Source organism: Rhinoderma darwinii, chromosome 5 (genome assembly GCF_050947455.1).
Source record: "Rhinoderma darwinii isolate aRhiDar2 chromosome 5, aRhiDar2.hap1, whole genome shotgun sequence".
NCBI lineage: Eukaryota > Metazoa > Chordata > Amphibia > Anura > Rhinodermatidae > Rhinoderma > Rhinoderma darwinii.
In genome coordinates, this window is record NC_134691.1 from 34,749,847 (window position 1) to 34,771,875 (window position 22,029).

Genomic DNA, 22,029 nt, shown 5'->3' on the forward strand with positions numbered 1-22,029 from the left:
AGACCCTGATACACTGTCCATATATGGACAGCGATGTCAGGGAATTCCACAGAGTCCCGGAGCAGAGCCTGTACTAGTGCTCTGCTCGGGACTCCGCTCTGGGGAAGACCCTGACACACTGTCCATATATGGACAGCGATGTCACGGAATTGCACAAAGTCCTGGAGCAGAGCCTGTACTAGCGCTCTGCCCGGGACTCTGCTTTGGGGAAGACCCTGACACACTGTCCATATATGGACAGCGATGTCAGGGAATTCCACAGAGTCCCGGAGCAGAGCCTGTACTAGCGCTCTGCTCGGGACTCCGCTCTGGGGAAGACCCTGACACACTGTTCATATATGGACAGCGATGTCAGGGAATTCCACAGAGTCCCAGAGCAGAGCCTGTACTAGTGCTCTGCTCGGGACTCCGCTCTGGGGAAGATCCTGACACACTGTCCATATATGGACAGCGATGCCAGGGAATTCCACAGAGTCCCGGAGCAGAGCCTGTACTAGCGCTCTGCTCGGGACTCCGCTCTGGGGAAGACCCTGACACACTGTCCATATATGGACAGTGATGTCAGGGAATTCCACAGAGTCCCGGAGCAGAGCCGATACTAGCGCTCTGCACGGGACTCCGGCTCTGGGGAAGCCCCAGACATCGCTGTTCATATGTGGACAGCGATGTCAGGGAATTCCAGAGTCTCAGAGCAGAGCCGATACTAGCGTTTTAGACAGTGTAAGGTCAGTCTAAGGCTCAGTTTAAACGGCAGAATTTTTGCAGCACAATCCGCCATGGGTTTCACCTCAAAATTCCGCTGCTTTTGTCAGCTACGAGACAAAAGAAGCGTCCTGCCCGATCTTCGGGCTGATTCCGCCCAAACCACCCATTAAAGTGAAATGTTCCTGCTGACGGTAGAAATAACTCTGCGGCAGATTCTGCGGTGGGACCCACCAAGCAAAACAGTATAACTGGAGTACCTCTAATATGGCTGGTGTATACCTATTAATTATATGTCACCTGCTGCAACAGTGTTTGCTGTTTTTCTCCCACGCTGGACGCTGTGTTATTGAGAGACCCACTCTTTGGTTGCGTCATTGACTCCAGCATTCCGATCACATGATCGCGCTGTCGGTGTGTGCATATTTGCCTCCTAGTGGATATGATTCACTGTCCGGGAATAGCTCTATGTTCTCTGGCGACTTCATTACAATTATGATCTTTTTGGGGGCAAACTTATTATTTCAAAGTGACCCTCCATTCTAAGGACAAAATTATAAATGTGATGGGGTATATGGAGTAATATTACCTGGTGCCCTCCAGTTGTGCCCTTCTGTCGTGGATCCGTCGTTTTTGGGTCCCCTCTGTGTAGTCCCAAAATGGCCACAGCGCTTCTCAGACTGAGCGCTTCTCAATCACTGATTGGCCAGAACTCCTCACGTGAGCAGCTCTGGCCATTCCAATAACAGTGAGATGTGTCTTAGACTCATAGTCTAAGAAGCGCTGCAGCCTCAGGGGACCTTAAAACAGAGGGGACCCTAAAACAGCAGATCCACGGAAGAGGGGCCCAACTGGAGGTCACCAGGTATTATTACTCCAAATACACTATTATATTTAAAATGTTGTCCGGTCAGCAGAGGGCAATTAAGAATAGACAGTTCATTTGATGGCCCTTTCTGGGGGTCATTGTATTTGGAGGGGAACTCCTCTTTCCTCAGTAGAAACGTAAAATTTTGTTACAGCTTTCATTGTAATCCTGCCATCGCCATTTTATGATAAGGAGTGACCCTACCTCCAATCTACACAGCACAAGCTGAAAAGTTATCTGTACAAAACAGGAAGTATCAACCTATTGATATAGGATTTTTTTTAGATTGATATGGAAAAAAACAAAACTAACACCAATTTTCATAAAAAAACAAAATATGTTACCAAACTTGGTAATTTTCTGACGATACAATCCACTTAGTATATATATATATATATATATATATATATATATATATATATATATATATATATATATATTTATGTTTATTGTACCTTTTATTATCGTTTTCTTATGTTATTACAGCTGTGCCTTGTGTTCTGATTATGAATATGGATTTAAGTAGATTCTATATTCAGAAACACGACTCACATTATCATAATTCTGGTTATCCCTTGTGGAAGTGATCTGAATGCTTGTGAAATTTATAAGCTATTCCCCCGAGTTTATACAGACCAGAATCTATCATACAGCCCCTTCTAGTGTATACACTCTTAAAAGGTCTGTTCTCTACAGAGCCCTCCAGCCGCATTCAGCAATACTGAACATATGCGAATATTGTAAAAAAAATAAATCTCTGCTCGTTCAGCTGGGATCAGGTCTTACCTGAGTCCTTGACCTCTGTCCCAAACAAACCCCTAATATAAAGGGAGCCCCCACCCTGTTCAAGAAAATATAACAATGTGTAGGTTTTACCTTAAAATCCATTTGACTGGTAGCAACAGAATGGCCCCATTAATTCTAATTAGACAGATGTAGCAGTGGTAGCACAATGAGGCATATTTATCAATGTCATTATGACAGTTTTTTAGCATAATGACATTAAAAAGAATGATGGTCAGCCTGAACACCATATTAATTAAGCTTTTTTGATGCTTACAATTTTTCAGACACTTACAAAAATGACAGAAAATGGGGTGCAGAGTTCAGAAAATTATCGATGAGCTGCGCAAGATGCAATTTGGTCTACCTCATGATGAGACAACCCTTTAAGGACACATAACAGTGTATGCCTCATTTTTATAAAAGTGGTCTCCTCTTAACCCTACGCTACTTATTGTTGGATCCTTCCATGCCACCAAAAACCTCTAAATTCACTAAAACAAAATCATAAGATTTATAGAAATTAATAATTACTTTTAAAATTACCACAAATGAAAAATATTTACAAAAAAACATAATATAACCCATTGTCTGTTAGTTCAAGTCAATGTTGTCTCGTAACTCCTCAGCATTTGGTAAAAAAAAACGTCTTTTGCACAAATCTAATATGAAAAAATTGTTGAATATCTGGGTGCTCTTCAGTGAAGCAAGCAGTGTTCTAGTTAACATTTACTTGACGGCCAATGTACATATTGAGTAATGAGAAATAATAAGCTTAGGATAGCTGCTGCGTAGTTCAGTTGGTGCTGCCATGTTAAGTTCAGTAGAAGAACTCTTAGCTCTTGTTTGAGGTTTGAAAAAGGGCTTTAGGCTACATCCTATTTATATAATTAGTATCTTAACATGAGACCTGGCTTACAGATACATCTATTTTAGTCTTCTAAGGTGTTCCAAATGACTTAGCTATGAACATTATAAATACATGAAATATCCATGTAAACAATGACTCAAATATTTTCTATATTTGCTGTTCTCATCAGTCCCACAGACTATGAATAGAGCCGTGGTAGAGCAAGCTTGACCGCCACTCCGTTCGAACCTCATCTCTCCAAGGTTGTGTGGTGAGCAGGAACGAGGACTTGGTACTGTCATTCTAGTGATCGGTGGGGACCCCATAAATCATACATTTATCACCTATCCTGTTTATAGGTGATTAATGTATTACATGGAAAAAAAAAAACTTTAATTATTGTGTGCTGAGCATCTACTGATAGAACCTGACTACAGAAGAGAATGTTTGTAGTCAGGCTCTACTAGTTAACCACACAATTCTGTACACCAGTAGCAACAACACCCAGGAGTGAAACAGGACTAAGTAGACAAAATAGGTAATAAAGAGATACAGTGAAGGAAATAAGTATTTGATCCCTTGCTGATTTTGTAAGTTTGCCCACTGTCAAAGACATGAACAGTCTAGAATTTTTAGGCTAGGTTAATTTTACCAGTGAGAGATAGATTATATTTTAAAAAAAACAGAAAATCACATAGTCAAAATTATATATATTTATTTGCATTGTGCACAGAGAAATAAGTATTTGATCCCCTACCAACCATTAAGAGTTCAGCCTCCTCCAGACCAGTTACACGCTCCAAATCAACTTGGTGCCTGCATTAAAGACAGCTCTTACATGATCACCTGTATAAAAGACTCCTGTCCACAGACTAAATAAATACAAAAGCAAAAAGCACGGTGCCACATAGTGCAGGTCAGCAGGACTAAAACGAGATAGACAACGTAGTAGCTATGCTCACCACGTAGAAGTTGCTAAAGGCAATAGATAAATCCACTGATGCTGCTGCCAGGATCCAAGCCGGTGAAACAACCAGTCACCGCTAATTAGAACACATGGAGAAAACAAAAAAAGAAGGATCCTATAGGGCTCTGCTGCGTGGCTGAAGTAGATCGTAAATAATAGTAGGAAATGTATAAAATATATTTATTGAACACATGAAGGGCTACGTGTTTCAACACTGGACAAGTGTCTTCCTCAGGCCGTTAAAAACATATATAAAGGGGTGCTTATATACCTATGGATGTTAAACAAACAGGAAGGAAATGAGGATCAGGGAGGGGGAGGAGAGAAAAAGGTCAAGAAGGTTAAATATGACGTCATGAATGACAGGTGTATTAGCGACAATCTTAGAATAAATCGTTATCAAACAAATTATTGCATGTCCCGAGGAAAGAAAAACGATATATAAATGAATGAATACACATATAACAGAATAATGAGTCCTTTAGACTTCACGTTTAGAGAAATGAATAAACATATGCATACCATGCAATGCAATCAAAACGAAATCAGTAATAGAAATGTGTAATAAAAAAGGAGAATCAGTTATATCAAATGGTCAAGAAATATATATCTAATAACAGCTATACCGAACTGTCAAAAAGTATATATACATATATATACACACATATAAAAAATATATATATATATATACACACACATAAACACACATTTATCAAAAATAGGAAAACACACACTTATAAATATAAATACAAAGACACATGTATGTTATTAGTGTTTATGAATGGTTAGTATCCCCCATACTGAATCATTCTGTTTAGACAATGTTAAAAATGAAGGAAATAAAAATTGTATAGAAATGATAAAACTATTGGATATATAAAAAACATCGAATGTAAAAAACGGGTGTACAGAAACGCAAGGTGTCACTAATGGCCGAAACGACCTGACATGCGATTTTGCGATCAGAGAGGCAATAAAAATAGCTATCTATTTCTATGTAACAAACAGTAAAATCAATAGGAAACCGTAAATATAAAAAAGTTGAATCTAAAATTTAATACATATAAAAAGCATCGTCAATTCTTTGATTATTAATAGATAGTGAAGATCGTTCACTTTGCTAACACTAATTGGCAGCATGCGAACGACCTTCAATGCAATGTTTGATTATTACTGCTCGAAATAATGTTAAAAATATATCTGTCAATAGGCAGCAAAACACCGATTGATAATATCAAGAGTAACAGCATTATAAATATGCTGTATTTAAGTGTCTATGTGGTCTGAATGATAGCAAGTGCCCATATTCCGATAATAACGAAATATCAAAGGGTTATTAACACAGTGAAAAAAGTTGATAGACATATTTCTTTACCACTAAATAGCCATCTGTGAGCAACAGTCAGGTCAATATTAATGATGTATAATATATACGCATATACATATCGAATCGTAAAAATAGATAGAAGAAATGTTTCCTCAAAGAAAAAAAGTATAAATAAATAAATATCAATAGATAAGCCATATTTAAACAATACTTCTAAATATATGTATTGTCTGAAATAGTCAAAAAAAATTCCTATAATTATTGTCAACTGAAAATCATTGGGATAAAAATGTTCCAATACCTGATATTAAATCAGAAAAAAGGGGGGGACATTCCAAAAGTCAACGCTGTGTATATACGTATAGATATAAATATATACCCATATACACTACATAAATCAGTTTCTCAAATGTACAAAATATAGAATTTTTCGCGATATTAAAACCATTAGTATATTAGACAGAACATTATTCAATAGAATTCTATATATAAGGATGGATCAAATAGGCATCAATCCAAAGAGGATTCTGAAATATCATTAAGACCACGTGGATTCAGCGTCTGTAACTTAAAAATCCAATAGTTCTCCCTTTGTTTCAATTTATGGAATCTATTGGGAACATCACATGAAATGTGTTCAATAGGGATAATATTTAGTGTTTCAAACTGTTTATTATGAAAAGAGGCACAATGTCGGGAAAGGCTGTGTTTAGAAAAACCCGTATTGACGTTGTATCTATGGTTGTTCATTCTGGTAGGTAGGCATTGCGTTGTCCTGCCAACATATTGCAGGTGGCAGGGACATTCTATCAAGTATATTACATAAGAACTGCCGCAGTTAAGAAAAGTTTTCATTTTAAAAGATTCATTCGTAACTGTAGAGGTAAAAATAGTTTGTCTATGGGAGATGTTTTTACAACACAAACAACGTGGGTGGCAACATTTAAATGAGCCACTAATAGTCGGAAATATTTTGGAACTTGGTAGTTTAGATTTGCGTATCTTTTTTTGTTTTCTCCATGTGTTCTGTCCACAGACTCAATTAATCAGTCTGACTCTAGCCTCTACAACATGGGCAAGACCAAAGAGCTTTCTAAGGATGTCAGGGACAAGATCATAGACCTGCACAAGGCTGGAATGGGCTACAAAACCATAAGTAAGACGCTGGGTGAGTAGGAGACAACTGTTGGTGCAATAGTAAGAAAATGGAAGACATACAAAATGACTGTCAATCGACATCGATCTGGGGCTCCATGCAAAATCTCACCTCGTGGGGTTTCCTTGATCCTGAGGAAGGTGAGAGCTCAGCCGAAAACTACACGGGGGGAACTTGTTAATGATCTCAAGGCAGCTGGGACCACAGTCACCAAGAAAACCATTGGTAACACATTACGCCGTAATGGATTAAAATCCTGCAGTGCCCGCAAGGTCCCCCTGCTCAAGAAGGCACATGTACAGGCCCGTCTGAAGTTTGCAAATGAACATCTGGATGATTCTGAGAGTGATTGGGAGAAGGTGCTGTGGTCAGATGAGACTAAAATTGAGCTCTTTGCATTAACTCAACTCGCCGTGTTTGGAGGAAGAGAAATGCTGCCTATGACCCAAAGAACACCGTCCCCACTGTCAAGCATGGAGGTGGAAACATTATGTGTTGGGGGTGTTTCTCTGCTAAGGGCACAGGACTACTTCACCGCATCAATGGGAGAATGGATGGAGCCATGTACCATCAAATCCTGAGTGACAACCTCCTTCCCTCCACCAGGACATTAAAAATGGCTCGTGGCTGGGTCTTCCAGCACGACAAAGACCCGAAACATACAGCCAAGGCAACAAAGGAGTGGCTCAAAAAGAAGCATATTAAGGTCATGGAGTGGCCAGTCTCCAGACCTTAATCCCATCGAAAACTTATGGAGGGAGCTGAAGATCGGAGTTGCCAAGCGACAGCCTCGAAATCTTAATGATTTACAGATGATCTGCAAAGAGGAGTGGGCCAAAATTCCATCTAACATGTGTGCAAACCTCATCATCAACTACAAAAAACGTCTGACTGCTGTGCTTGCCAACAATGGTTTTGCCACCAAGTATTAAGTCTTGTTTGCCAAAGGGATCAAATACTTATTTCTCTGTGCACAATGCAAATAAATATATATAATTTTGACAATGTGATTTTCTGTTTTTTTTTTAAATATAATCTATCTCTCACTGGTAAAATTAACCTAGCCTAAAAATTCTAGACTGTTCATGTCTTTGACAGTGGGCAAACTTACAAAATCAGCAAGGGATCAAATACTTATTTCCTTTACTGTATTACAAAGTGGTAGATTTGTATATTTTATAGCTACACATATATATGTATGTATGTGTTTGTGTGTGTGTGTGTTTGTGTGTGTGTGTGTGCGTGTATGTGTGTGTGTGTGTGTGTGTGTGTGTGTGTGTGTGTGTGTGTGTGTGTGTGTGCGTGCGTGCATGTGTGTGTGTGTGTGTGTGTGTGTGTGTCTATCAGTGTTTGTTTTGTGCAACTTTCTAAATACTTTCTATTAAAAATGATTTATTATTTTTACTTTTTGAGATCTAGCTGCTTTGTATACTGTGTACAGAGCATTTGCATCTAGTACTGACACCTATGTCCGTCAGGTCAGCGGGACTGACGGGTTCAGTGACAGCGGGTCACACAGGATCAAGCTGCTACCGATCACATCTACATTCATAACTTAGAGGTGATTGATAACAGAAAGGTGATTAAAAAAAAAAAAACTAGGTGTACATAGCATTTAATGTTGTTCAATATTAATCAAACTCACAAATTCTTACATTTTCTAAATCTAACTATTATCCATTAGATATTAATAAAAATAAATGCATAATGAAATTCAAGTTGACTAATTTATATTTCATTTTTCATAGCCCCAAACATGAATAATTAAAGTATATTCATTTCGGTGCTATGTGAGGGCAATACATAAATATATGAGAAACATAATTATTATTAAATACGTTTGTTGGTCCTTTAACCTTGGCTGTTATTGCTGAGCTGATGCCACAGGCGCTCAGAAATTAAGATTCTCAGCATCTTCCCAGAGGAGCAGGTCTGTGGCAGAACACGGTCAAAAGGAATACATATGTATCAATAGTCACCAGAGCATGAAAAAAAATGCTGAGTTCTTGATGTAAGGAGTTCTGTAGGTTATGCATGTTTCTAGATCATCACAGCAAAAAATACAGAATTGATTTTATCAGGTATGATGCTCCATTCAACTGATTTTGCTTATAATTCCAAACTGGAAATTAAAGGAATCAAAATATTGTTATCGTCGTGACCTGATGAAACACGGAGGAAAATACCAACTCCAAACCGAAGGTCAAAATAAAACTAGAAACTATTCGAAACTTATTCCACGAAAAAGGTCGGGGAACATAGGAAAAATAGACATTCAAATGGAACCAGTTTACAACTCAAGATATCAGGAACTTGTGGGCTCAACGTATCTGGCGACTTTAACACTACTTAACAAGTAGCCCACGCCTTAAGGCCTTATTCACACGAACGTGTCCGTTCTGCGTGCGTAAAAAATGCAGCGTTTTTCCTGCGTTGCAGTTCCGTGTGACATCCGTGTATGGTGCGTGTCTGCGTTTTTTACGTCAGCAAAATAAACTGAAGGAGGTGGTTTTCTTTTTCTGATCATTTCTTTAGCAACTGTTGCGTGAAAAACACATGGCACACAGATGTAAGTCCGTATGCTGTTCGTGATTTTCACGCACCCATTGACTTCAATGGGTGCGTGATGCGCAAAAAACGCACAAATATAGGACATGCAGTGAGTTTCACGCAGCAGACACACGCTGCGTGAAAAACACTGAATGTCTGAATGGCCCCATTGAATTGCATAGGTTCGTGTGGCGTGTGTTTTTTTAACACGCGTAACACGGACGTGAAATACGCTCATGTGAATAAGGCCTTAGTCATGTATGACTTCAAAAATATATGTCTGTGAAAAAAGAAGCAGAACATTGTGGTGGGCTTCTCATAACACCGAGCACCTTCTGCAGGCATCCCCCTTATCCATCCCTGGGTATTAACTTTAGCAGAGACACTCCTGCCAGGGCTGCCTACTGGCACAGGTCAGCATCAAAACAGAGAAGTTGTACAGAGCTGGGTAACGTAATGAAAAAGAAAATAACTACTCCTGAGCTATGATGGCATCACCTGCTGAGCATTTAGACATACAGGTGCCTTCTGGATTTTTCATAATCACTAATAGCTCCTTTGATGCACTCCCGTCACAGCCATTTTTCAGATTTTCATCTTCATATTTTTCCTCCCCACCTTCCAAATGCCATAACTTTTTTATTTTTCCATTAATATAGTCCTTTGAGGTCTTGATTTTTGCGAGACAATTTGTAGTTTTTCATTGAACCATTTATTGTACCATATAATGTACTTGAAAATGGGAAAAAAATTATTTGTGGGGTAGAAAATGAAAAAGACAGCGATGCCTCCATTGTTTTTTGCGCTTCGTTTTTATGGAATTTACCGTGCAATTAAAACAACATGTTAACTTTATTCTGCGGGTCAATACGATTACGGCAATACCAAATTTATATCAAGATTTTTATGTTTTACTACTTTTACAAGGAAAAAACTAACTGTAAAAAATTTAATTAATTTTATTTGCCAAATTCTGAGACATAACTTTTTATTTTTCCATCGATTGAGTGGTATGAGGGCTTATTTTTTGCAGGAGAAGCCGTAGTTTTTAGTGATAACATTGTGGGGTACATGCAAGGTTTTGATTACTTTTTATTCAATTTTTTGTGGGATATAAGGTAACCAAAAAACAGCGATTCTGTCGTTTAACTTTTTTTTTTTATGCCATTCATTGTGCAGGTTAAATAATGATGTATTGCAACATTGTAAGGGTAAAGCCACACGTTGCGGCCACGTTGCGTTTTTAAACTGCAGCTAGTCATTTTTCAATAGAAGTCAATGGTGAAATGTTTGTTATGGACAGACGGCTGCTATTACATTACAATGTGTGTTTTGTGCAGTTATCTGCATCTTCATAATGTCCGACCGCATGCAGTTAATGACCGCGCTGCCAAAGTTGTTGCTGAACTGCCTGCGTAATGGACGTAATGTGCTCGTGTGAATCCAGCCTTACAGTTCTGCAATGCATTGTAATGAACTATATACAGGATGCACCTAACAAACTTCAACACGGTTGAAAACTATGTCCATCAATGATTTCCTTTAAAAACACAACAGAACTGCAGCATTAGGGCTTATTTAGACTAACCCCTTCCCGCCGGATCACGTATATAAACGTCATTAAAATCGGTGGCTTACCGCCTTTTCACGTAAATGTACGTCATGGAGATGAAGCTAGCTCAGGAGCTGAGCCAGCGACATCACCACCGGGTGACAGCTGTATGTTACAGCTGGCACCCTAAGGTATCGGCCAGGACCGGAGCTAGCCTCCGATCCGACCGATTAACCCCTCACATGCTGCGTTCAATAGAGATCGCAGCATGTGAGGAGTTTATAGCCACCGGCACCCCAGCAACGTGATCGCTGGGTTGCCGGTGGCTGCAAAGGCGATCGGAGGGCTAATGCTTACTTCCCGATCAGCCTGTAACGGAATCCTCCTATGCCCCGTCGTCGGCGGGGCCCAGGAGGCTTCCGGTAACATCGGCAAGATGGCGCCGGCTCATCTTCCGGCTCAGAAGCTGAGCCGGCGTCATCAGCAGTGGGTGTCCGCTGTATGTTACAGCGGACACCCCGATCTATCGCCAGGAATCGGAGCTAGCTCCGATTCCTGGCATTAACCCCTTCGATGCAGCGATCCATTGTGATCGCTGCATCCTAGAGGTTTGTAGAAAATCGGCAGCCTTGCCATGCGATGGCAAGGCTGGCGACTGCTACCATGGCAACAGGAGCCCTAACAATGGACTCCTGTCTGCCATTACATAAGCTGATTAGGTGGAGCCTGATCGGCTTGCTGTCAGTGAACAACTGACAGTTCCAATACATTGCACTACATAGGTAGTGCAATGTATTAGAACATCAAACAAACAGTTGGACATTCAAGTCCCCTAGTGGGACTAAAGAAAAGTGTAAAAAAAAGTGTAAAAAAAAGTAAAAATAAATGTTAGAAAACATACAATAAAAGTTTCAAATAATAACACAAAACACAATCGCCATTTTTCCCTTATCAAGTCATTTATTATTGAAAAAAATAATAAAGCCATACATATTTGGTATCGCAGCGACCGTAACGACCTGAACTATAAAAATATTATGTTATTTATCCAGCGCAGTGAACGCCGTAAAAAAAAACCTCAAAAACACTGACATAATTACTGTTTTTTTGGTCACTGTCTTCCAAAAGTCGCATGTATCCAAAAATGGTACCGATAAAATCTATACCTCGTCTCGCAAAAAAACAAGCCCTCACACCGCTCCATCGACGAAAAAATTTAAAAGTTATGGCTCTCACAACTTGGCGACAGAAAAAATACATTCTCTTTCCAAAAGTAATTTTATTGTGCAAAAAGTTATAAAAAAGTTCTATAAATTTGGTATCGCCGGAATCGTACTGACCCACAGAATAAAGGTAACATGTAGTTTATAACGTACGGTGAACGGTGTATATAAAAAAAAAGTTGCACAAGCTGGTCATGACATATTTGACACTGAATTGGCATATCTAGGGAAACATTTTAATTTGTACCTTCCGCAGCGCAATCATTTATGGAAAAGACACGTGGGGTGAAAATGCTCACTACACCTCTTAATAAATGCCTTGAGGGGTGCAGTTTCCAAAATGGGGTCACTTCTCAGGGGTTTCTTTTATTATTTCACATCAAAGCCTCTGCAATTGTGAACCAATACTTTATAAGTCGCCAAATTAGGCCTCAATTTTACATGGTACTCTTTCACTCCTGAGCCCTGTCGAATGTCCAGGCAAAAGATTAGGGCCACATGTAGGGTGATTCTAAAACAGGGAAACACCGCATAATAATTGAGAGCTGTCTTGTTATGGTAGCACAAGCCGGGCACCACATATTGGCGTATCTAAGGAAAAATTCCCATTTTCATTCTCACACATCGTGTGCACACGAATTTCTGCAAAACACCTGTGGGGTTAACATGCTCACTACACCCCTAGGTGAATACCTTGAGGGTGTTGTTTCCAAAATGGGGTCACTTCTGGGGGGGATCCACTGTTTTGGTCCGACAGGGACTTTGCAAATGCAACATAGCGACCAGAAACCAAATGCAGCAAAATCTGTACACCAAAAGCAAATGGCGCTCCTTCCCTTCTGAGCCCTGCCGTGTGCCCAAACAGCATTTTACGACCACGTGTGGGGTATTGCCGTACTCCAGAGAAGTTGCTTTACAAGCGTTGGGGTTCTTTTTTTCCTTTATTTGTTGAGAAAATTAAAAATTTGGAGCTAAAGCTACGTCTTATTGAAGAAAAAGGATTTTTTTTATTTTCACTGCCCAATTCTAATAAAATCTATGAAACACCTGTGGGGGCAAAATGCTCACTACACCCCTAGATGGATTCCTCAAGGGGTGTAGTTTTCTCAATGGAGTCACTTTTTTGGCGTTTTCACTGTTTTGGTACCTCAGGGGCTTTGCAAATGCGACATGGCCTGCGCAAACCATTCCTGCTAAATTTGAGCTCCAAAAGCCAAATGGCGCTCTTTCCCTTCTAAGCTCCGCCGTGTGTCCAAACATCTGTTTATAACCACATGTGGGGTATTGTTTTACTCGGGAGAAATTGCTTTACAAATGTTGTGGTGCTTTTTCTCCTTTAGTCCTCGTGGAAATTAGAAAAAATTAGCTAAACCTACATAATCTTTGAAAGAATGACGATTTTTATTTTCACAGCCTACTTCCAATAATTTCTGCAAAAAATCTGCGGGGTCAAAATGCTCACTATACCCCTAGATAATTTCCTCAAGGGGTGTAGTTTCCAAAATGGGGTCACTTTTGGTGGATTTCCACTGTTTTGGCACCGAAAGAGCCCTTGAAACCTGACATGGTGCCTAAAATATTTTCTAATAAAAAGGAGGCCCAAAATCCACTGGGTGCTCCTTTGCTTCTGAGGCCGGTGCTTCAGTCCATTACCACACTAGGGCCACATGTGGGATATTTCTAAAAACTGCAGAATCTGGGCAATAAATATTGAGTTGCGTTTCTCTGGTAAAAACTTCTGTGTTACAAAAAAAAATAGAATAAAAATGAATTTCTGCAAAAAAAAATGACATTTGAAAATTTCACCTCGACGTTGCTTTAATTCCTGTGAAACGTTTAAAGGGTTAAGAAACTTTCTAAATGCTGTTTTGAATACTTTGAGGGGTGAAGATTTTAAAATGGGGTGACTTTTTGGCGGTTTCTAATATATAAGGCCCTAAAAGCCGCTTCACAACTGAACTGGCCCCTGTAAAAATAGCCTTTTGAAATTTTCTTGAAAATGTGAGAAATTGCTGCTAAAGTTCTAAGCCTTGTAACGTCCTAGAAAAATAAAAGGATGTTCAAAAAACGATGCCAATCTAAAGTAGACATATGGGGGATGTTAATTAGCAACAATTTTGTGTGGTATAACTGCCTGTCTTACAAGCAGATACATTTACATTTAGAAAAATGCTAATTTTTGCAATTTTTCACCAAATTTTGGTGTTTTTCACTGGTAAATATTGAATTTATCGACCACATTTTTCCACTATCATAAAGTCCAATGTGTCACGAGAAAACAATCTCAGAATCGCTTTGATAGGTAAAAGCGTTCCGGAGTTATTACCACATAAAGTGAAATATGTCAGATTTGAAAAAATGGGTCTGGTCCTGAAGGCCAAAATGAGCTTGGTCCTGAAGGGGCTAATGTGATATACGTCCATGCAACGCGCGTGATTTTCACGCGCCTCACACGGACCTATGTTAGTCTATAGGGCCTTGCAGACAGTCCGTGATTTTCACACAGCGTGTGTCCGCTGCGTAAAACTCACGACATGTCCTATATTTGTGTGTTGTTCGCGGATCACGCACCCATTGAAGTCAATGGGTGCGTGAAAATCACGTGATTCACGCAACAGCAGTAAAAACTATGAATGAAAACAGAAAAGCACCACGTGCTTTTCTGTTTACAAACATACAAACAGAGTGTCATAATGATGGCAGCCGCGCATCATACGGGGCTGACACACGGAGCTGTTAAGTACCTTTTGCGCACGCAAAACGCACACGCTCGTGTAAATCCGGCCTAACAGAGATAAAAACACATGCAGTTGACCGCATGCGGTTTTCAAACGCAACAAAACCGTGTCAACGACGCACCACGTGGCCTTACCCTAATAGTTTAGACTTTTACGGACGTGGCTATACCAATTATGTATATCTATTTATTTATTTTTTTTACAGTGCTTTAGGGGGGAACGTTTTGTTTTTTATTACTTTTAATATTTTTATTTTTTTTGTACAGAAAAAAACTTTATGTAACAGATTTTTACTTTTTTATTTTTATTAGTCCCCCTAGGGGACTTGAACCAGCGATCGTTAGATCGCTTGCACTATATACTGCAATCCTAATGTATTGCAGTATATCTCCTTTCTGACAGGCTTCTATTAAGCCCTGGGCTTAATAGGAGCACAAAGATGGCATATCTGGGGGCCTTCATTTAAGGCCCCAGGCTGCCACAACAACCATCGGCACCCCATTGCTGCTAAAGGTGGTCGCCCCCCTTTTTCTAGCGATTAAAGTGCCACGGTCGCTATTGACCATTGCATTTAATGTGTTTAACAAGCAGGATTTCGCTCGTTACTGTGAAGTGTCGGCTGTCACATACAGCCGACACCCGCTTTGTATGGAGTGGGCTCAGCCCGTGAGAAGCTCCATACTTCCTCTACCTGGCTATGACATAGGTATATGCTATACGGAGGGAAGGGGTTAACCTTATGTTTATTGTACCTGTTTTTATTGACTCATGTTATGTACATTTCTTTAACCCTTTTTACGAGTGTAAGTCACAAATTATCCGCACTCTGGCTGTAGAATTTATTTTAATCAAGCTTCAGAAAAAACAAATACATAATTTTTCGACATAATTTCACTGCTTTTTAATACACTTTGTCCATCTGTCTACAAAGTTTCGTAGTCCCACATTAAAAAATGTTTTAGGCTGAGCTGCGAGCCACGAATGCACCGCTGTCTTCACCTCTTCATCAGACGTGAATCTTCATCCTCATACGGCTTCTTCCAGGGGACCAAAAAGGTGATAGTCTATCCAATAGAATCAGTTCACGTGCACGCTCAATGTTGTCATCAGTCGTGGATGGGTGTCCGGCTCCTTCTTCATGGCTGACACTTGTGCGACCTTCCTTGGACTTCTCTATCCATTCATACACACATCTTCGGGACAAAACACTTTCTCCATACTGCGCACAAAGTCTTCGCTAAATATTGGCACCAGACCCACCAGACCACAAAACTGAGACACAGCACGCTGCTCTTCTTTCGTGCGAATCACAAGTGGGGGAGCCATGGTTTCTCGCACCACAGTCACAAATAAACAGATGTAACGTGTTCAAACCTGCGCAGTAGTGACTGGGGAGACAGCGACCTCGTACTAAAAGCGCTAATAAGACAGTGCGACCAACAAAAGTTTTAATATAACCGGAGTGTAGATTTTTTTTTTACTCACCCTCGTAATATGTACAGCACCCTGAATTAATAGCGCTTTCAAATAATAACAATAATCATACATTATAGTACTTAATAGGCATACAGTAGTAGTTTAGGAGTAGGAAAAACGGGACCACCGGCGCTGCTTAAATCTTTAGGCGATACACAATACACAACCAACGTAGTGGATTAAGTGTATAGACTTTTATTGTTGATAGGCTACGCGTTTCGACGTCGAACTGACGTCTTCCTCAGGCCAATCTGAGGAAGACGGATTGGCCTGAGGAAGACGTCAGTTCGACGTCGAAACGCGTAGCCTATCAACAATAAAACTCTATACACTTAATCCACTACGTTGGTTGTGTATTGTGTATCGCCTAAAGATTTAAGCAGCGCCGGTGGTCCCGTTTTTCCTACTCCTAAACTACTACAAACCGACAGCAAACTTCGTTTGGCTGTGATGTGGACCTGGCTGCAGCTTCCCAAGCTTTGTTGACACCTCCTTGGTGTCCACCACCCGAGGTGAGCGGAATTGTCTCACCGACCCATTTTTATTACTATTGTATCAGATCCTGATTTGCGGCGCCGTGTTCTTTTTTCTACCTCACCTAGCAATAGGCATACAGCACAGTATTACAATGACAAGCCAAACCCATGTCTTAGCTTTGCAGTTGTTTTCCCTGCAGCACCCCTACAGGCAAAGCAAAGCATTAAACTCATGGTAAAAAGTAACAATTTATTCATTATCATTGCCATATTTTCAGTCCATATAAGCATCTGTATATCTGTATCTGTACTAGAGTATCTTCCACCAAAATGCTCTTTTTCTATTCCTTTGCACAAAATGATATAATAAAAAAATACTCTGCACTATGAATGTCTTTGTATGACTTTTAGGGTATGTTCACACGGCGGGGGTCCGTAACGGCTGAAATTACGGGGATGTTTCAGCCTGAAAACATCCCCGTAAATTCAGCCGTACCGGCATGTGCAGGCGCTTGAACGCCGTGTCAATTACGGCCGTAATTAGCGCTGCTATTCATTGGAGTCAATGAATAGCGGCTCCAATTACGGCCAAAGAAGTGACAGGTCACTTCTTCTATGCGGGCGTCTATTTACACGCCGTCATTTGACAGCGGCGCGTAAATATACGCCTCGTGAACAGACAAACGTCTGCCCATTGCTTTCAATGGGCAGATGTTTGTCAGCGCTATTGAGGCGCTATTTTCGGGCGTAATTCGGGGCAAAAACGCCCGATTTACGTCCGTAAATAGGCCGTGTGAACATACCCTTAGTATATATCATTTATCAGTTTCTTCTACAACATATTCAGCTATGGTTGTGACATATTAAGAAAATTCTATGTATTTTACAATCCAATTTGTCACTGTTTAGGGGTCAGGATGTGTCTGCAATATTGTCAGTGTGAAAGTCTAATTGTAGCCATTGCATATGGTCCCAGGGCTCATATTGACTTATTTGCCTTTCAATAAAATGTCATTAAAAATAGCTTAATGGGACACTGAAAAAGTAACATACCTTATTTAAACGATTCCTCCAATGAGAATATATTGTAATGTATTATTGTATATAACTGAAAAACGGTGACAGATGGTCTTTACAAGTTTCCCACTATTGTCGGATTTAGTCTTCTGGCTGAAGCAAACTATTAGCATATGTACATGCGTTCACGCCTTTACATGCTGTTTCCATATCCAAATCCGAACAGAATTCCACCAAAAATAAATGTGAATGGGGTCTTTTATGTCGCATTCACATGTTCTGAAAATAATAGACAAAACCGCGAGTAAATCTGTCCGTGTGCGTTGCGTTATGCATCAGTGTGCTTTGCGAGTGGCATGTGTTTTTCACGCACTCGTAAGCACTTCTTTTTTTTACAATGTAATTGATGTGTAAAACACAGACAGCAAACGGATGTGCGTCCATGTGCTGTCCGTGGCTTTCACGCACCCATTGACTTTAATGGGCGGCTAGGTGCACCAATATAGGATATGCAGTGAGTTTCACGCACACACTCGCTGCGTGAAAACTCACGCATATGTGAATAGCCCCATTGAAATCAATGGGGCCGTCTGCTGTGCGTTGTTTCACTGCACAGCACACGGACGAGATTCACGCTCGTGTGAATGAGCCCTTAGGGTATGTTCACATGTAGAAAATCTTCCTCAAAATCCTTTAGAAATTTTGAGGCAGATTTTGACCTGCCTGCACTTTCTTTGCAGTGTTTTGTGCGGCGTTTTTCACAACGTTTCTCGGCCGCTGCAGCGGCAAAAAACACTGTGAAAAATGCTTTCTCTGCCTCCCATTGATTTCAATGGGAGGTCAAAGAAGTAAACCGCAGGAAGAAAGAGCATGCCGTTCTTTTTCCTACAATCGTTTTTTCCCGCTCGCTTGAAATCAATGGGAGGCGATTTTGGAAGTTTTTTGCCGTGGGTCCTGACACGGTTTCTGCATCAAAAACAGCGCCAAAAAAACGTACTAGTGTAAACTAGCCCTAAATCTGTGCTGCAGATTTTATAATCCCTCTCATGTTCATTATCTACACGTATCCTGTGCTGAACAGTAGTGGTTTAGCCTTGTTGAATGTCAAATGAGCAAATCCATTTAGTAGAGCTAATCCGTGTACAAATCTATATCAGAAACCCGAGATTTCAGATGTGGATTTCTGCAACGAATTTCCCTGTAGCCTATTGCGAATTCTGACCACGTGAACATGGCCTTATTGTGTCTATTGGATGTGTCATATGTAGTAAAACGCACAACTTCATATAGAAGATTGTAGGACATTCACATCATCCTTCTGTTCAATAGGTATGCAGTCTTCTTGTTTTAATATTACTACAAGAGGAACTAATTTAAAGTGAATATTCTGTTTCAAGCTTAAGAATTATTTGCTGTAGGTGCTGCTCACCTGCAGTTTATTTTCATCAGTGCTTGCTGCTTGTCTGTTTTTAGCAGACTTCCATTAGGGCAGAGCTGTGATCTGTGACTACAGCTTAACTACAGGTTACCTGAAGAAGTCTGAGACACACCCCCTGTCTTATCATTGGTTAACGCCACTGCTCTCTACCTCCACACTGCAGCTCCACCTCCTCAGATTGGCGGCTGTATAAACACAAGACTATCATAGGCTCAGCAGGATGTTAGAGCCTATTTCTGTTACAACCAGGGCAGAATGATTATAAAGTGCAGATTATAAAGTGAGAAAAAGATGATTATCAGGTAATTGTCACACATATACTGAAGGAAATAGGCATAAGTAAGGGCGAGCCAGGAGCAAAGTTGTAGCTTTCCTTTACCTGGAGAAAAAATGTATTTGGTTTCACTTAGCTTGTATCTAAATGAATTGGCCAATGCAGAGTGTCTTGTTGGTGCAATCCTGGCGCCCAGAATCCGAGGCATTCATTTTAAGTTAAAGGGTAACTCAACTTTAAAAAAAAAAACTGTCATGAAGTTATGACCGGCGGGGACATGAGCACTGAGAACCCCACGGATTGCTACAACGAAGCGGCAGTAGCACTTGGCTTAGTTTCTCAAAGAAAAGCCGAACAAACGGAGTATGGATTCACAGACTTTCTATTGAGCCCGTGCACTGCTGCTCACTCGGCTTTCTTAGAAAAGCCGATCAGAAAAAAAGCTGCACATCGCTCACCCGAGCACTTCTGCCGCTTTGTTTTAGCGATCGGAGGGGGTCTCAGTGCTTGGACCCCCACTGATCAAAACTTCTGACATGTCACTATGCCTTTAATAGAGTAGTCCTGTCCAGACCAATACATACTTGAGTGCTGGTGTGTTACAAACTGTAAAAATTCTTCTAGTTTCAAAAGGAATTTGCTGCGGATTTCACCCCTTCGACATTAAAAAGAGTGATATCCACAGTAAACATCCAGAACAAAATGACCATGATCGAAACTCCTTGTGGAAAATGTTCACATGTGGATGAAATTTGTAAATCTCATCCATTTGCCTGCCACATTCTTCCGCTGGGGATTTCTTCACCCACACATCCGGATGGAAAATCCGCTATGTGTGCTGTCGTCCCAATGGTTTACTTCACTAAATATAAAAAAATATAAAAATAAACCATCATGCTAATGACAAATAGAAGTTAAAAATTTTTGACGATAACATGGATGGTTTCTGCTCAAACAAAAAACTAAAAAATTTATTATTGTATTTTCACATTTCAGGTTTGAAGTCTTTAGGAATTACAATCGCGCAGTGCTATGAAGAAGTCGGCCTTCTGCTTCTCTTCCTGTCGGTGGGCATTTCCATATTCTCTGCCCTGGAATACGCTGTTGAGTTTAACGTCCCTGACACGACTTTTACAAGTGTGCCCAGTGCCTGGTGGTGGGCGACAACCTCCATGACAACTGTAGGATACGGAGACATCAGACCAGACACCACACTTGGTAAAATTGTCGCCTTTTTGTGCATTTTATCCGGGATCTTAGTTTTAGCTTTGCCAATTGCTATTATCAATGACCGATTTGCTGCTTGTTACTTCACATTAAAAATGAAGGAGGCAGCTCTGAGGCAAAGAGAGGCCTTAAAGAAACTAATGAAAAACATCAGTACAGAATCCGATATAAATGTCAATTTGAGGGACATCTATGCTAAAAGTGTTATGGAAATGTTGCGACTGAAAACACGAGAACGAGCAAGTACAAGAAGCAGCGGTGGAGATGATTTCTGGTAAATCCTGGTTGTTTCTGCTTTATTTTGGACTTTTCTTGTCTAAATATTAATTTGGTTTTACTTGGATGTGGCTCGTTGCATTCAGATGTAGCAGACATCAATTTATCATTTTATTTTTGGGATTTTATCATGCTGTATTGTTTGTATATCATGATGAGGATGAATTAGGGCGGGTTCACACATGGCGGAATTTCACTTAAATTCCGCTGCGGACACTCCGCAGCGTTAATCCGCAGCGGAGCCGTTTCTCCATTGACTTTCACTTTAATTTAGCAGTGTTCGTTTACACGATGCGTACAATTCCGCTGCGGAGCATAGGCTGCGGAGCGGAATTTGGTGTCCGCAGCATGCTCTGTCTGTTGCGGAGCAGTGGCGGACTGGTTGCGGACTCATGGCGGAATTTCTCCATTGACTTCAATGGAGAGTCAAAATTCCGCAATGAAGTCCGCAGATCTTATGTGTGCTGCGGAGCGTATTGTTTTTACTACCATGACATTTCTTCATTCTGGCTGGACCTATGTATTTCTAGGTCTACAGCCAGACTGAGGAAGTCAATGGGGCTCCCGTAATGACGGGAGCGTTGCTAGGAGACGTCTGTAAATAGTCACTGTCCAGGGTGCTGAAAGAGTTACGCGATCGGCAGTAACTGTTTCTGCACCCGGGACAGTGACTACCGATCTCAATATACATGTATCTGTAAAAAAAAATATAAGTTCATACTTACCGAGAACTCCCTGCGTCTGTCTCCAGTCCGGCCTCCCAGGATGACGTTTCAGTGTAAGTGACGGCTGCAGCCAATCACAGGCCAAGCACAGGCTGCAGCGGTCACATGGACTGGAGCGTCATCCAGGGAGGTCGGGCCGGATGCCGAAAGAGGGACGCGTCACCAAGACAACGGGCGGTAAGTATGAATTTCTTTGACTTTCACTAGGGAAAGTGCTGTCCCTTCTCTCTATCCTGCACTGAATAGGGAGAAGAGAAGCACTTTTCCTGCAGTCCGCAGCGGCCAGTCCGCATCAATTTTCTGCACATTTTGTGCAGATCCGCTGCAGAATCTGCAACGCAGATTCTGTGCGGCATTGATGCGGACAGTTGCGGAGGAATTCCGCCATGTGTGGTCATGCCCTT

At 40.7% G+C, this 22,029-nt stretch overlaps 1 protein-coding gene across 1 annotated transcript in view; it reads left to right on the plus strand.

Annotated features, from left to right (window-relative positions):
* Positions 1-21,170, plus strand: part of KCNV1 (potassium voltage-gated channel modifier subfamily V member 1) — a 51,242-nt gene extending 30,072 nt beyond the window's left edge. The window contains exon 2 of the mRNA XM_075825815.1: positions 20,394-21,170. Coding sequence (XP_075681930.1) covers positions 20,394-20,902 — 509 coding nt within the window. The 3' untranslated portion in view covers positions 20,903-21,170. The remainder of the gene's footprint in view (positions 1-20,393) is intronic.
* Positions 21,171-22,029: the final 859 nt, after the last annotated feature.